This window comes from Carcharhinus amblyrhynchos, chromosome 2 (genome assembly GCF_965287045.1).
Source record: "Carcharhinus amblyrhynchos chromosome 2, sCarAmb.v2.hapA, whole genome shotgun sequence".
NCBI lineage: Eukaryota > Metazoa > Chordata > Chondrichthyes > Carcharhiniformes > Carcharhinidae > Carcharhinus > Carcharhinus amblyrhynchos.
The window spans coordinates 111,887,845-111,903,407 of NC_137325.1; the positions used below are offsets into that span (position 1 = coordinate 111,887,845).

The 15,563-nt window shown below is 40.1% G+C and overlaps 1 protein-coding gene across 2 annotated transcripts in view; it reads left to right on the plus strand.

Annotated features, from left to right (window-relative positions):
* Positions 1-15,563, plus strand: part of spag6 (sperm associated antigen 6) — a 135,501-nt gene that overhangs the window by 106,480 nt on the left and 13,458 nt on the right. For both annotated transcript variants that reach the window (XM_080211160.1, XM_080211150.1), the window contains exons 8-9: positions 1,628-1,819; positions 6,755-6,871. In XM_080211160.1, coding sequence (XP_080067286.1) covers positions 1,628-1,819; positions 6,755-6,871 — 309 coding nt within the window. The remainder of the gene's footprint in view (positions 1-1,627; positions 1,820-6,754; positions 6,872-15,563) is intronic.

Consider the following 15,563-nt stretch of genomic DNA (forward strand, 5'->3'; position numbering starts at 1 on the left):
TCAATTTAAAATCAGTTCATGCTTGAAACAGGGTGAAAGAGCAATGCTCATTTTAGTTCATCAAAATACACTGCTGTTAATCATTGTGGTTCAGCTCTGAACTAACAAAACAAATTCAAACAATGGCAGGGAGCTTTTATGGTCAGGCAACCCTTTTATTTCCACTTACAATAAATTAGTTCGGAATTTCATATTATTGGCATTCTACAAAGGTGACCAATCCAACAGATAATATTTTGTTTTATTTTTGTACACATAATTTCTAGAATACTTGTTGCATTATGTTCTATACATAAAGTGAAGTAGTAATAAAACTTGTTTGGCACTTAGAGCTTGGTCTGTTAGAAATGTCATGACTAGCAATGTAATGCAATAATACGAGTTGCCAAAATGGTTCGACACACAAGTTGAAGTTTGAATCCGGTAAAATATATAAAATTACGGAAAAGGACCATTTTGCACTTAAAACATTAAAATCTATTTTTGTAAGAAATATCATAGCTTATCATTTTTTCATATAAGTAGAACTTTGTCTCCACTTTAAGCAATGTTGGAACTTGTGTATGTACGGATCTTTACTTTGCCACTAATTATTTTGGCACAAAGTGAAATAGAGTTATTACTGTTAGGCTCAGTATCTCATTCAGTGATTGATACATAGTCTTGGATTTTCCGGCCCTGTCACGACAGGTTCCCCTGCATCAGATGCAGCAAAGCATTCAAATCTCTGTTGATTTTGGCAGTAGACACTGGAAAATCCCACCCATAAAGTCAATTGTAGTTTTAAATTAGAAATACTTAGCTGTGGTGTTAGATATTTAGACAATTTTAAGGGGGTTTAAAATGTTTTAAGAACCATTTAAGTTCAGCATGAACTAATTACATTAGCAACAGTTTCATTAAAATTAAAATTCTCAAATCAACATGTTGATAATTTTACATCACTATTATAGTCAATCATAACTATAATTAATTCTGATTTAATAATTACTTAAAGCTAAAACGAAATAATTTTGCCAATTTCTTTCAGTGGTTATTTGGATCAGTGTGGCATTTTAGTCTATCAGGGCTGCCAAAATAGAAAGGTCACAAATGTAATGTTAGACAAAGAACTAGTGAGGTGCCCCATGCATACATATCCCAATTATCTTTCCTCAGCAGAATATTTTTATGAAAATATAATTTTTCTATTCTATATTACTGAAATAGTTTTTATTTTAATCTCAGACAAAAACACGTTTTGATCTGGTTTTATGTATGTAAACAACATTTAAGAAAAAGAATTGATTCCTCTATTTGTAACTACACAAAATAAATGTTTAGACAAGTGTTTTAATTGTTTCAAGTTATAAGCACCATGACTTCTCTTAAAAGTATATTACTTTTCATTTGCTATGTGATATAAGAAATGATGCTTCAGGCTGAGGATTTCACAATCCTTGACATTCAGTCAAACTGAAAATATGCTGGCGCAAATACGCTGAGCAGCTGTGTGCTGAACTGCTCTTTCAGCAATTAGGAAGATGTGCAGCATAGAAATAAAGAATTGTTTTTTTCTTGAAATTGCTTATTAATATAAACCTATCACAGTCTCTGACTAAGACTGTGCTTCTGATCAACACTACAGGGGGTGCCTCAGTTGGCTATCTGCCTGTCAGAAGAACCAGAAGACCACATTAAGGCAGCGTCTGCTTGGGCCCTGGGGCAGATAGGAAGACACACTCCAGAGCATGCACGTGCTGTTGCTGTGGCAAATGTTCTGCCAAAGCTCCTTGCACTCTACATGCAGACTGGAAGCTCTGAAGACCTTCAGATTAAGGTAAAACATACATCACACCTGTCATATTTGATCCCACTTGCAACCAGAGTGCCAACTGTTAATATCTAAGGTGATTTTCTTTTCTTTTTCACAAACTACCTAAAGATTGCAAAAGCTTGTTATTCAGATAAGAAATTGTATTTTACTATTTTACTGAGTAATTCTTAAAGATAGTGCATTATTTAAATTGTTTACATAATGGAAAGAAAATTAAGTATTTAAAGAGTTCTCTACACTGGTACTCTTTTAGTAAATTGATTTTAAAGTGTGTATTAATGCTGAATTACCTATGGTAACAGGAATTAATCCTGATCTCCTGTCAATAATGTTTACCTAGGGGATAATAGCTGGCTTGAAATGTGTCACTATGGAGAGCTTCAGATGATGTCATAAACCATGAGAGTGAAGCTCGGGTGGTTAATTACAGAAATTCTAATCCCTAGACGTAACCTGGTTAACAAATGCAAGCCAGCTGTTCTCTGTTGTAAATATCATATACTGAGAATTCTTGGGATTTCTGGCAGTTGCAGTAAAATCAGATGACAAGAGAAATTATGCTCTTTTTCTGAAGCAGAACCTGCACTATTTATCCTGATAGTTAACCTTTATCACATATATGTATGCCTTCATTATTATTCTGTACTGCATTGAGCACTGCATGCAATTAATCTATTAGTAATTCTGTTGTCTTTTATTTTTTAGAAATTGATTTTTAAAAATTGAATACATATAGAAAAATATTTTGTGTTCATGATGTTGCAAATAGAAGCCATATTTTGTACATGAATGTAATATTGAATCTATCCCAATAACATTCAAGAAATGCTGGCATTTATTCACTTTATTGTACTATTCACTGGGGTCTGTTGGTTATGTAAATATTGTATCCAATGAGAGCCCAGCATGTTTCCTGTTGGCAACCTTCGTTTTGTAATTATTCATGTGGTAATAGAAAGAGTTACAGCAGTCATAAAATATATTTTTGCCAGTATGATAAGTTTTTCTCGAAAATAATATTCTGCAAAGTACCTAGTATGTATTATACTGTGGTTATTCATTTTAAATTAGTCATTAGAGGGTATACTATGCTGCAGCCTCCTCTTGCATAGATTTAAAGAATACAACAGGTGCTCTCTGACCCTTATGTTCAGAACAGCAACTAGAAAAATTCCATTGATTTATGGCTAAAAAATCAATTGACTACTAGTACTGCCATTAGTTGATTTTTCTAAATGCCTTCATGCTGGCAGGATGAAAGGGCAGCTACATGATTGTCCAGACAGCTTTTGTGCAGTTGACGACCAATGAATGCACATCAAACTGGAAGTGCAGATTCTTTAAAGAAACTGCATTCATTTTATAGGGGCTGCACAGGCAATAGTTCATTACAATAAAAGGGTACCTGCACAGTGTTACTTTTCCCATTTCTCATTCTTGTAAATGACTTTATTAGCTAATTGAAAGAAGGTGATAGCAGCAAGTCAGTGCAAGATTTTCTGCTGCTCGTATTTTTTATAGAGTTTATAAATTAATTCTTAGAAGCCAGTTTACACATTAATTTAGAAAGGATGTAGAGACAGCACACAAAATGGGATTGTCTGCCAGGTCCAGCAAATTACTTTGCATGCTGGATGAGAGATTTCCTAAAAGGACACTGAAAAATTTCAACAAAAGCAGCTGTGAATGACATGATGAAGAATGTTGCAAAAATCAGTTCACAGTTAAGACAATTTAGCTTAGAAACTAATTTTAACAAATAGGTATTTTATATATTCATATGATACTTACTTGTTTGTCCTTTAATGGAGACATAAGAACATAAGAAATAGGAGCAGGAGTAGGCCATCTAGCCCTTCGAGCCTGCCCCGCCATTCAATAAGATCATGGCTGATCTGTCGTGGCTCAGTTCCACTTTCCCGCCCTCTCCCCATAACCCTTAATCCCCTCTCTTATCAAGAACCCATCAACCCGCTTCTTAAAAATATTTAGCGAGGCAGCCTCCACCACTTCAACGGGCAGAGAATTCCAGAGATTCACCACCCTTTGAGTGAAGAAGTTCCTCCTCAACTCCGTTCTAAACCGCCTCCCCCTTATCTTGAGGCTGTGCCCCCTAGTCCTACTGTCTTTTTTGAGCGGGAAGAGTCTCTCCACCTCTATCCTATCCATCCCATTCATCATCTTATACGTCTCAATGAGATCTCCCCTCATTCTTCTAAACTCTATTGAGTACAAGCCTAGTTTATTCAGCCTCTCCTCATAGCTCAATCCCCTCAACTCCGGTATCAGCCTCGTAAACCTCCTCTGCACTCCCTCCAGGGCCAAAATATCCTTGCGCAGGTGCGGCGCCCAAAACTGCACACAGTACTCCAGCTGCGGCCTCACCAATGCCCTATACAGCTGCAGCAAGACCTCCCTACTTATATATTCAATCCCCCTCGCTATGAAGGCCAGCATCCCATTCGCCTTCCTGACCACCTGCTGCACCTGCAAGCTGGGTTTTTGCGACTCATGCACAAGGACCCCGAGGTCCCTCTGCACCGTCGCCTGCTGCAGTTTTTCGCCACGTAAGTAATAGTCCTTCCTACCATTCTTCCTACCAAAGTGGACCACCTCACACTTGCCAACATTAAATTCCATTTGCCATTTCCTGGCCCATTCGCCCAGCCTATCTAGATCCTTCTGCAGACACTTTAAAATAGTGTTTATATTAAAAAGTAGAGGAATGTCATATGCATACGGTCAGCATTTGTTAATATTGCCAACAGTAATTTCCAAGCCTTGAAACTCGGATACTTGCTGCACTGATTTTTTTTCTGATAGACAATTGTACAAAAGTCAGCGAGGCTGTATTCTAGAGCCAAAACCCCTTACTGATCAGAGAATCAAAACTATAGGCAGAATGGGAGAGAGGTAAAATTGAGAAAAGGGGGGAAGGGGGAGAAAAGGTGAGAAAAGGGGGAATAAAATAGAGGGAAAGAGTGAGATGAGAAGAAAAATAAAGACAATAAAGAAATAAAAGGTTGAGAACAGTTAAAAATTAAATAAAATGAAAACAAAGAGGTTGAGGTGGGGTGGAGCTAATCATCTGAAGTTGTTGAATTTGATGTTGAGACTGGAATGCTGTAATATGCCTAGTCAGAAAATAAAGTGCTGTTCCTCCAGTTTGTGTTGAGCTTCACTGGAACATTACAGCAGGCCAAGGACAGACATGTAGGCATGGGAGCAGAATCGTGTGTTAAAATGGCAAGCAACAGGAAGGTCAGACCAAAGGCGCTCAGCAAAGTGATCACCCAGTCTACGTTTGGCCTTTCCAATATAGAGGAAACCAATGCAATAAATCAAATAGCAAGAGGTGCAAATGAAATGCTACTTAACCTGGAATGAGTGTTTTGGACCTTGGATGGTAAGCATGGAAGAGGTGAAGGGGCAGTTATTACACCTTCTGCGATTGCATGGGAAGGTACCGTGGGTATGGGAGAGATGTTGGATAGAGTGAAGGAGTGGACTAGGTTACCCTGGAGGGAATGGTCCCTGTGGAATACTGACAGAGAGAGTGAAGGAAGATGTGTTTGGTGGTGACATCATGCTGGAGTTAGCGAAAACGGTGAAGGATTATGCTTTGCATGCGCAGACTGGTGGGGTGAAATCTGAGAACAAGGGGCAATCAAGGGTGTTTCTGAATGGAGGGCTGTGAAAAGTGGCATTCCTCAGGGGTCAATGCTGGGATCTTTGCTGTTTGTAACATAGAAAATGATTTGGAGGAAAATGTTCAGAATGTTCCCAATGGTAGGGGAATCCAGAACAAGGGGTCATAGTTTGAGGATAAGGGATAGAACTGAGTTGGGGAGAACTTTCTTTACCCAGAAGGTGGTGAATGTGTGGAATTCACTACCACTGAATGTAGTTGAGGCCAAAATGTTGTCTGATTTCAAGAAGAAATTAGATCTTGCTTTTAGGGCTTAAAGGGATCAATGGATATGGGAGGAAAGGGGGATCAGAATGTTAAATTCACTGATCAGCTATGATCAAAATGAATGGTGGAGCAGGCTTGTTGAAGGGCCTACTCTTGCTTCTAATTTCTATGTTTCAATGAGAGATTGCAGAGGATCATGCAGTATTGGTTATCCATAACTCAATCAAAGCTGTAAGTAGTTAAAAGAATGCTCATATTAGAGCACTAAGAAACTCTGAAGAAATACAGAAATAGGTTTCAAACTAAAATTTCTGTAATAATATTGTGCAACAGTAGAACAATGATATTAGATATTTAGATATTCTGATTTGCCTTCCTTTAGCTTTAGATTTTGTTAAATCCTGTCACACTATCTATAGTACATGAAAACTTGAGCTGTCCAATTAAATTAATTGTAGACCTACTTCCTACCTAGAGTCCAACAATTCTAATTTCCACATATTGATATTTTTATGGGAGCATATACCTCCCAGTTGTTTACAAATGGAAAGCTGTGATGCTTATAAATGTCTCAAAAATAAATGTTTCAAATCTATCTATTTAACAATTTTAAGAATAAAATTATGACCAAAATGCAGGGGTAAGCCTGAAATTACTTCACTGGAACAACTATATTGATTTCATAATTGCTTGATTTACCCTTTTTTGTACTAAACTTCTTTTGATTATATTTTGTTTAATATTGTGATTTTTAATTGCATTTATACCAATTCAAACATCCTATTTTATTTTCAGTTTGTTAATATTTGTAACTTGACTTAATTCTGTACTTCAAGTCAATATCTCCGATGTCTAGCCACACAAGGAGTGTCTATTTCAGAGATCTATAACTGAGCCAACTGCAAGCACTGAGGCAGTCTGATGTTTCGATCCCAGGAATGTAGAACATGATGTGTTGCAAATTCCAAACATTGTTTTCAGCAGATGCTTTACAATTTCACTATGACTTTCCACTTCAACAGGCTAAAAAGGCCCTGAAAAACATCCTGCAGAAATGCACATATCTACCAGCTCTTGATCCACTACTACATGATGCTCCTCCCAATGTCCTTAAACATATTGTTGGTCAGTATAGTAAGGTAAGAGACGCACTGCATTTCTATTACAAATCAGTTATCCATTAAGTTGAATCAAATGTTGCATTTACTAAGGAGCTCAGAAGTTGTGTTCTTCATCAATTTATGTAATAAATTATAGGGCAGACACATCACAAAAGGTTCAGCTGTATTTTCTGTGGTGGTTAGTTGATTTTCCATGGCATTAAAACAAAAATGAACAAGAAGGTGCATTTACACTGTGAATTTCACAATCTCAGGATGTCCCAAAGTGCTGTGCAGCCAGTGAAATTTTTTTGAAGTATAGTCACTGTTGTCATGTAATGAAGTGTAGAAACCAATTTGTGCATAATGAAGTTCCACAAACAGCAATGAGATAATGACCAGATATTGATTTTAGTTATGTTAGTTGAGGGAAAATACTAGGCACATCTCTGTGAAGAACTTTACTGCTTTTCTTTGAAGAGTGTCATAGGAACATTTTAGACTACCTGAGAGTGCATGTGAGGCCTTGGTTTAATACCTCACCCGAAAGGTGGCACCTCCAACAATGCAGTACTTCTTTGTTACTACAGTAAAGTGTCAGCCTAGATTGTTTTGCTTCAGCCTTTGGAGTGGGGGTTGAATCCATGACCTTATGACTCAGAGGGTGCAGTCTTTGAGTGAAGCAGGGTAGGAGACAATGATAATTGCAGCAGGTCAATGAGATATAATTCAGCCCCTATTCTAAATTCATGCATAAGAACATAAGAACATAAGAAATAGGAGCAGGAGTAGGCCATCTAGCCCTTCGAGCCTGCCCCGCCATTCAATAAGATCATGGCTGATCTGTCGTGGCTCAGTTCCACTTTCCCGCCCTCTCCCCATAACCCTTAATCCCCTCTCTTATCAAGAACCCATCAACCCGCTTCTTAAAAATATTTAGCGAGGCAGCCTCCACCACTTCAACGGGCAGAGAATTCCAGAGATTCACCACCCTTTGAGTGAAGAAGTTCCTCCTCAACTCCGTTCTAAACCGCCTCCCCCTTATCTTGAGGCTGTGCCCCCTAGTCCTACTGTCTTTTTTGAGCGGGAAGAGTCTCTCCACCTCTATCCTATCCATCCCATTCATCATCTTATACGTCTCAATGAGATCTCCCCTCATTCTTCTAAACTCTATTGAGTACAAGCCTAGTTTATTCAGCCTCTCCTCATAGCTCAATCCCCTCAACTCCGGTATCAGCCTCGTAAACCTCCTCTGCACTCCCTCCAGGGCCAAAATATCCTTGCGCAGGTGCGGCGCCCAAAACTGCACACAGTACTCCAGCTGCGGCCTCACCAATGCCCTATACAGCTGCAGCAAGACCTCCCTACTTTTATATTCAATCCCCCTCGCTATGAAGGCCAGCATCCCATTCGCCTTCCTGACCACCTGCTGCACCTGCAAGCTGGGTTTTTGCGACTCATGCACAAGGACCCCGAGGTCCCTCTGCACCGTCGCCTGCTGCAGTTTTTCGCCACGTAAGTAATAGTCCTTCCTACCATTCTTCCTACCAAAGTGGACCACCTCACACTTGCCAACATTAAATTCCATTTGCCATTTCCTGGCCCATTCGCCCAGCCTATCTAGATCCTTCTGCAGACTCTCCACACCCTCCGCACAATTTGCCGTTCCCCCAATCTTGGTGTCATCAGCAAATTTTGACACCCTGCACTCGGTTCCCTCCTCCAGATCATCTATATAAATGGTAAATAGCTGAGGCCCCAGCACCGACCCCTGGGGCACCCCACTAGTCACCATCCGCCAATCCGAATAGCACCCATTGACCCCCACTCTCTGCCTCCTATTTGACAACCAATCCTCTATCCACGCTAACACCCTACCCCCAACTCCATGTCCCCTGACCTTCTGCAATAACCTCTTGTGAGGTACCTTGTCAAACGCCTTCTGAAAATCCAGAAAGACCACATCCACCGGCTCTCCTCTATCCACTGCCCTAGACACATCCTCATAGAACTCCAGTAAATTTGTCAGACACGACTTCCCTTTAATGAAACCGTGTTGCGTCCGCCCTATCAAGCAATTCCCTTCAAGATGCCTCGCAATGCTATCCCTACTTCTATATTGTCATTATAAATTCCTATTTTGTAAACTTATTATGTGTAATTACATACTCCTACCAGCAATATGGCCAAACAGATTGAGTATTAACCTGCAATTCCTTCCACCACATGCCAATGGCAGTCAGTATGAGAGGGGGAGATTCCTGGTCAGCTGTGTGATGGAAAGAAAATTGGAGTCTCTACCATCACTAATCCATAGCTCTGAATTACAACATGCACGTAAAAGTGAATGTTACCACAGCAACACGGATTCCTGAATGAACTGAAACACTCCATACCATTGCACTATCTCCATCGGCAAAGAGTATAATTACAATGTGATAAACTTTAATTGGGACATAGAAAATTACAGAAATAAGCTGACAGGAAATGCATACAGACATATGTATTATTAATCACAGCTGTTATTCAGGTGAAGCATTTTGAGGGCAGAGGGATAATTAGAGCATAGCTGAGGCAAGAAGAGGAAAGAGGATTCAGATGGGCAACTAAGACGAAACAGGAAGTGAAGAAGGACTGGGGACATGCAAGTGGAGAGAAGGATGGGAGGGAAAAGGATGGGGAAAAGTGGGAGAAGAGCGGTGATGACAAAAAGGCAGGAAAATTGGGGAGCTTTCCAGAAGGGGAACGGGAACAGGAAGAAAAAAGAATTGAAAAGGAGGATGAGAAGAGGTTACTGAAAGTGTGGTATCTATCTTCAAAGTGCTGGTCAGTAAGAAGAAAGTGGAGGCCTGAGATAGTGCTTTGTGACCAAAGGACAGCCAGTGGGTCATCATGCTGATAGAGGATTAAGATCAAGATGCTCCTCACTGGTGGTGGTTGGTGGGCAAAGGGTGTTGATTTTGATTATAATCTAGAAAGCTGGTCCATGGGCACGGGACTGATGTAGTCAGGTCTAGATGCTGCCTGGCCAAGGCAGAGAATCCCTGCCCAAAATGGTATGGGGGAGGGTCCCATTGTCATTTCTGCTGCTCAGTGATGGGGAGGGTTTTCTTTACCATGTGTCAGCTTTAATACTCAATGGAGAGGGGCAAATTTATCCATGATTTGTTTACTTTTGCTCAAGATTGTAAAGCTTCATGCCTTTTGACTTGGAGGGTGGGATTAATTAGGTTGCCGTGGATATGGCTGCATGATAAATGCTGCATTATGTTCCTTTGCACCGGGCCTGCCACATTGCTGACAGATTTGCAACTATTACTATGTGCTTCATTCAGTAATGAATACATTTTTCTGAATTCTTCCAGTTCCCCCACTGATGGGAAATAACGTTGTCTGGGCTGTTGGCACTGCACAGACTGCAAATTATATTAGGGGGCTGAGAATCCACACCAGCAGTCAGGGGTTCATTTTGGGGAAAAAAAAAGTTTTCAAAGGTTTTGAACTTGCAGTTCCAGCAATCTAATAAGAACATTTTTTTAAAATGTAATCGTCTGTTACAGTATAAAATGAAAAGTGAAGCAGCATAGGGCTATAATTAAGTGGTGCATGAAAATGATGGCATTGTTCCAGTAGGGGGATTGTTACATTATGCTAGTTGCATCTCACTGTATTTCATGAATCACATATTGTGTCAGCCTTTCATCAGCAGTGGCACACCTGCCTCTGAGTCACAATGTTATGGATTCTAGCCCCATCTATGATCTAGGCTGACATTTCATTATTTAAGGTGCCATGTTTTGCCTGAAATGTTAAAATAAAATATCTGTCAGTCTTGGAAAGAGGACAGAAGTGACGAGAAAAAGACAGGGAAAATTGAGATGAAAAGGGGGAGTAGTCCAGGAGGGGAAAGGGGAAGAGAGGAATTGAAGGGGAGGAAATAAGGAGAGGCTAATAAAATTTGGACAGAAGGTGGTACCTATCTTCAAACTACTGGTCAGTAAGGTTCAAGTGGAGGCCTAAGATTACCCTCTTTGATCTTGGGTCTGAGTAGAAATGTTTGGAGAACAGCAGACAAGTTCTGGCATCCTGGTCAACATTTATTCCTCACTGAGCAAATACATGAGATAATTTGGTAGTTTCTTTTATTGTTGTCTGTAGGACCTTGCTGCATGATAAATTGGCTGTTGTGTTTCCTACATTACAACAGTGACTACACTTTTAAGGTATATCATTGACTCTAAATGGTGCTGAATAAATGTAAATTCATGCTTTCTATATCATAATCCCCACAGTGCCACCTACAGGGAAGGGGCAGCAATAATCATGTTCAGGTGATAATAAGGACATCACCAGAACATCATTCACTTCTTATAATAAATAGATTCAAACAGATTAAAATTATTTATTATGTATTTTGAGGGAAATTAGACTCATGAACACAAATTCATGTTGCAGTCAGTTTTTTGAATATTACCTTCCGCATTGAATGCACCATTCATTATTGGCCACAACCATGCTCATGTCATCATGTAGAGTGTTGGAATTTATCACTTTATGTCCCTTATTCTAACATTTCTTCCTCTGTCTCCAAAACCCCTCACCATTTCCTTCCATCCCTGAAAAAACTGTATTTTCTCACATAAAACTATCACACTTGAATACCCCCAAACTTTGTACTCCACTGGATGAGATTGACATTTCTGTTCATTGCCTCAATGACTTCCTGGCTTCCTCCTTTGGTGTCCTTGTTAATACCAGAAACTGGACAGCATCCCAATCCCACTGCTTCCCTGGTGCAATAACAATCTCATGTATCTGTTGAGCATAAACAGAAATGTACATGGCAAGTAATTTGTCCAGACGTCCATTACCAACTTTTCCTCAATTACCTCAAAGTCAACCATTATCTACTTTTCATAGCCATTTCCTGGTAGTAAGATACTCCTGAAGATCAGGCGCCAATTCAACCCTTCTTCTTCATGACAATTTGCCTTGCCTGACTAATCTCTACTATGCCCCAGAGTATCAAACATGAGGGTTACGTGGACTTATTGGACAGGATTTTGTGGGACTGATGATGGTCTTGCCTTGGCTGACATGGTGGTCTTACCGTAAGGGAGGCCAACAGAAACAAATTTGCTTCAGGAATGTGCGTGGCCACCATCGGTCCTCCCCACAATTAAGGTCCTGGTGGCAGAGGTCCTGCCTACCAGAGCTTCCAACCAACCAGAGGTTGGAACTGCTCATTGCTGCCATCATCAGCAGGAGCAAGGCAGCTGGCAGCAACGAATCTACCAGAGGTCCAGAGTCGATAAGGGACCCCAGACCAAAGGTGAGTGATGGCAGGATGGGGATCATGGTATTAGGTCGCAAAGGAGGGGAGGATTCTATTTCTTATAGTCTTAGAGTTAGATTTTTGAGCAGTAAGGGAATTAAGAGTTGCAGGGAAAGAGCAGGAAAATGAATGTGAGGAACGTTGGATCAGCCATGATCCCATTGAATGGTGGAGCAGACTTGAGGGGTCAAACCCCTATTTCTATTTCTTATGCCCTTATGTGCTGGACTCAAAGGATGAGGGTGGCTTTCGGCAGCCCTTCCCACTCCTGATGTGAACTACCTCAATCAGGCACAGATGGCCTGAAAGCAAGGGACCCACCCTTGCAAACCGCTGGCAAACCTGACAAGAGTTTGCACAACCTACCAAGGGCGTGGGAAAGACATGCAGCTCCCATTTAATCCCTGAAGCACTAGTAAATTGCAGTGGCCTCAGGGATATTGGGCCTAATTGACATCCCACTGCGGGTGGCCAGAAATCCTGCATTAGCCACTTCCTTTTTCCAACTTAATTGGGCGAGGATCTCATGCTTCCGGGAGACTAGTGCATGGCTTCTCCTGCAACTGAGCCCAGCTGCCATGGGTCCTACCACAACATGCTGCAATAAACCCAGCAGATTGTTTCCACAATTAAAGGTCTCCAGTCCATTGTTTCCTACAATGCACCTGCAACCTTCTTCTTGCTTATTCCTTTCTTGATGACCCACATCCCCCATACTGCACAGCCTCTCCCATGTTCTTCTCAGCTCCTGTCTTCTTAAGCTGCCAAACTTGTCTCTTTCATGTAACTCTTCCCACCACCCTACTCAAATTTTTCTTCTCAGTCCAATGATATCAATTTCTCAAAGTTCTCCTCTCCAAACATTTTTCATACCTAGCAGCTGGACTGCTACAATTTCTTCCTTGCCAGCTCCCCTACTTCTATCTTAAAGAAACAATGAGTTATTCTGAGTGCCATGACGCTTGTTTTTACTTGTCATAATGTCCACATCCCTATCACTTCTGTCCTTTTCAAATTCCACTATGTTCGAGAAAATTGATTAAGATTCTCAGCCTCACTTTTTCCAACTCTACATTTGCCTGCAGCCTCTGTTCCCGCGTTAGTTGCCCAGGACTAATACCTTTGCTCCACTGTTGGCAACTACTTCTTCAGCCCATGACCAGTTGAACATCCTTTCTCAACATCTTCCTCTTGTCAATGTCATCTCTGTCTTCAAGACCTCCTTAAGACCTTCCTCTTCAATAATGTTTTTCTGTCCTTCTAAAAATCTCCCTGCTTGCTACACCCCTTCCCCCTCCACCCATCTCACTGTCCACTTATAGCCCTATAAAGTACCCTGAGATTTTTTAAAAAATGTTTATTGGATGTGGATATTGCCGGCTAGGTCTGTATTTATTATCCGTCTCTAATTGCCATTGAGAAGTTTGTGGTTTGCCAATTTCTTGAATCGCTGCAGTAAGTGATGTAGATACACCCAAAGTACTGTTATATAGGGAGTTCCATAATTTTTACCCAGAGATATTTCCAAGTAGTGTAGTTTGTAATTTGGAGGGGAACTTGTAAATGGTGGTATTCATGTGTGCCTGTTGACCATGTTCTTCCAGGCAGTAGAAATTGCAGGTTTGAAAGTCTTGGTGAGTTGTTGCATTGCATCCTACAAATAGTACACACTGCAGCCACAGACAAAATGAATATCTGAGCTACTACATGCAATGTCAATCAAGAGGGCTTTTTTTTTATCCTGAATGGTGTTGAATTGCTTGAGTATTTTTGGAGCTGTGGTAATCCAGGCAAATGTGGGATGTTCCATCACACTTGCTCTTATAGCCACAGTGTTTATATGGCTGGTCCAGTTAAGTTTCTGGACAATACTTACAGGGTATTGCTGGTGGGTGTCCAATGCCACAGAATGTTAAAGGAGAAGGGAATTGAACCTCTCGTTAAGGATGGTCTTCAGCTGACACTTGTGTGGCACGAATGTTATCTACACAGATCCCAAACCATGGAGCACAATTGCAGGATTGCAAATGTGATTCATCTTAGGTCCATACATATGATTTGGCTTTTTATGCATACCACTTAACAATCATATTTTTAAATTCTTTGGCCAGATGGTTGAATTGCAACTTAAAAGTTAATATACTGATTTGCAGACTTTTAAACCTATAGTTCACTTAAAGGAACAGAGATAAAATGTAATGTTTCACACAAGGTCCTATAGCCAGCAGCATCAGGACAGTTTGTTAATTGTTTAGTACTTTAGTAGACATAGTTGGTGGAATCTAGGGGGTGGTGGAAAGATAATTTGTAATCAAGTATTTTTCTTATTTCCCTAATGCTTTTGCATTCCATTTGTGTTTGACAGGTAACACCAGCTTTATGTTTAGAATTACATAATTGATGCAATGTAAAAGGATGCCATTCAGCCCATAATGTCTGCACTGGCTCTCTAAATTAGCATTATGAATTTGTGCCATTCATCTACCTTTTCCCCATATCTTTGCACGTTGTTTAGACAAGTTCCTCATTCTCTGACTGGAAATTGAGCCTGAGTTGTGGCAGTGAAAGCTCCAAATCCTAACCATTAGATCACCAGAGAAAATTGATGGGCACTTTGGCTCCCATCAAAACCCCAATTGAATAAAGTTAAAAATTTATTTATTAGTCATAAGTAAGGCTTATATTAATACTACAATGAAGTTACTGTGAAATCCCTCTGTGAAATAATACATTGCATTATTTGTTAAATATGCTTTGCAAGTGGGAGTAATGATAATTGGTGCAATATTCAGGAGTAAAATTTAAAGAGTTATACCAAGGTAGCCAGGTATCCAACTTTAAAGTTTTTAGTGGGCAAGTGTTGAAGGTTAAGTTTTGTCCCTTCACCATGAAGTACAGGAAGGATAATTAAATGGCAGTTTAGTTTTTCCAGCCTTGCTATGCAGTGTGAATCACCGTGGGAATTAATAAAGGAGAAAACAACTTACTTTTTTTATTGAGAAGGGAAAATAAGATGCCATCTTTTGAAACAGGTGTCTTGAGTACTAGTAAAAGAGTGAGGCTAACAGGATGAAGCCATGGCAAAATCCCATTGGCCTCATAGCTCATGTAAGAAAATACATTCCACTCAGTCCTTTTTGTTTCATTAAAGCTGAGTTAACTACTGTTTGAGCAGGAAACACTATTAAATGATTGGCAGTGCCTGCAATTTTTATTAACATCCTACAGTTCCTATTTAAAAAAAGGAAGACAGCTATTCGGTCCTTCAAACTTACTCCGCCATTCATTATGGTCATGGCTGATCATCATTTACAATATCCTGATCTCCTAAATCTCTTGATCCAATTAGCCCCCAAAAACTATATATAATTCCTTCTTGAAATCACACAATGTTCT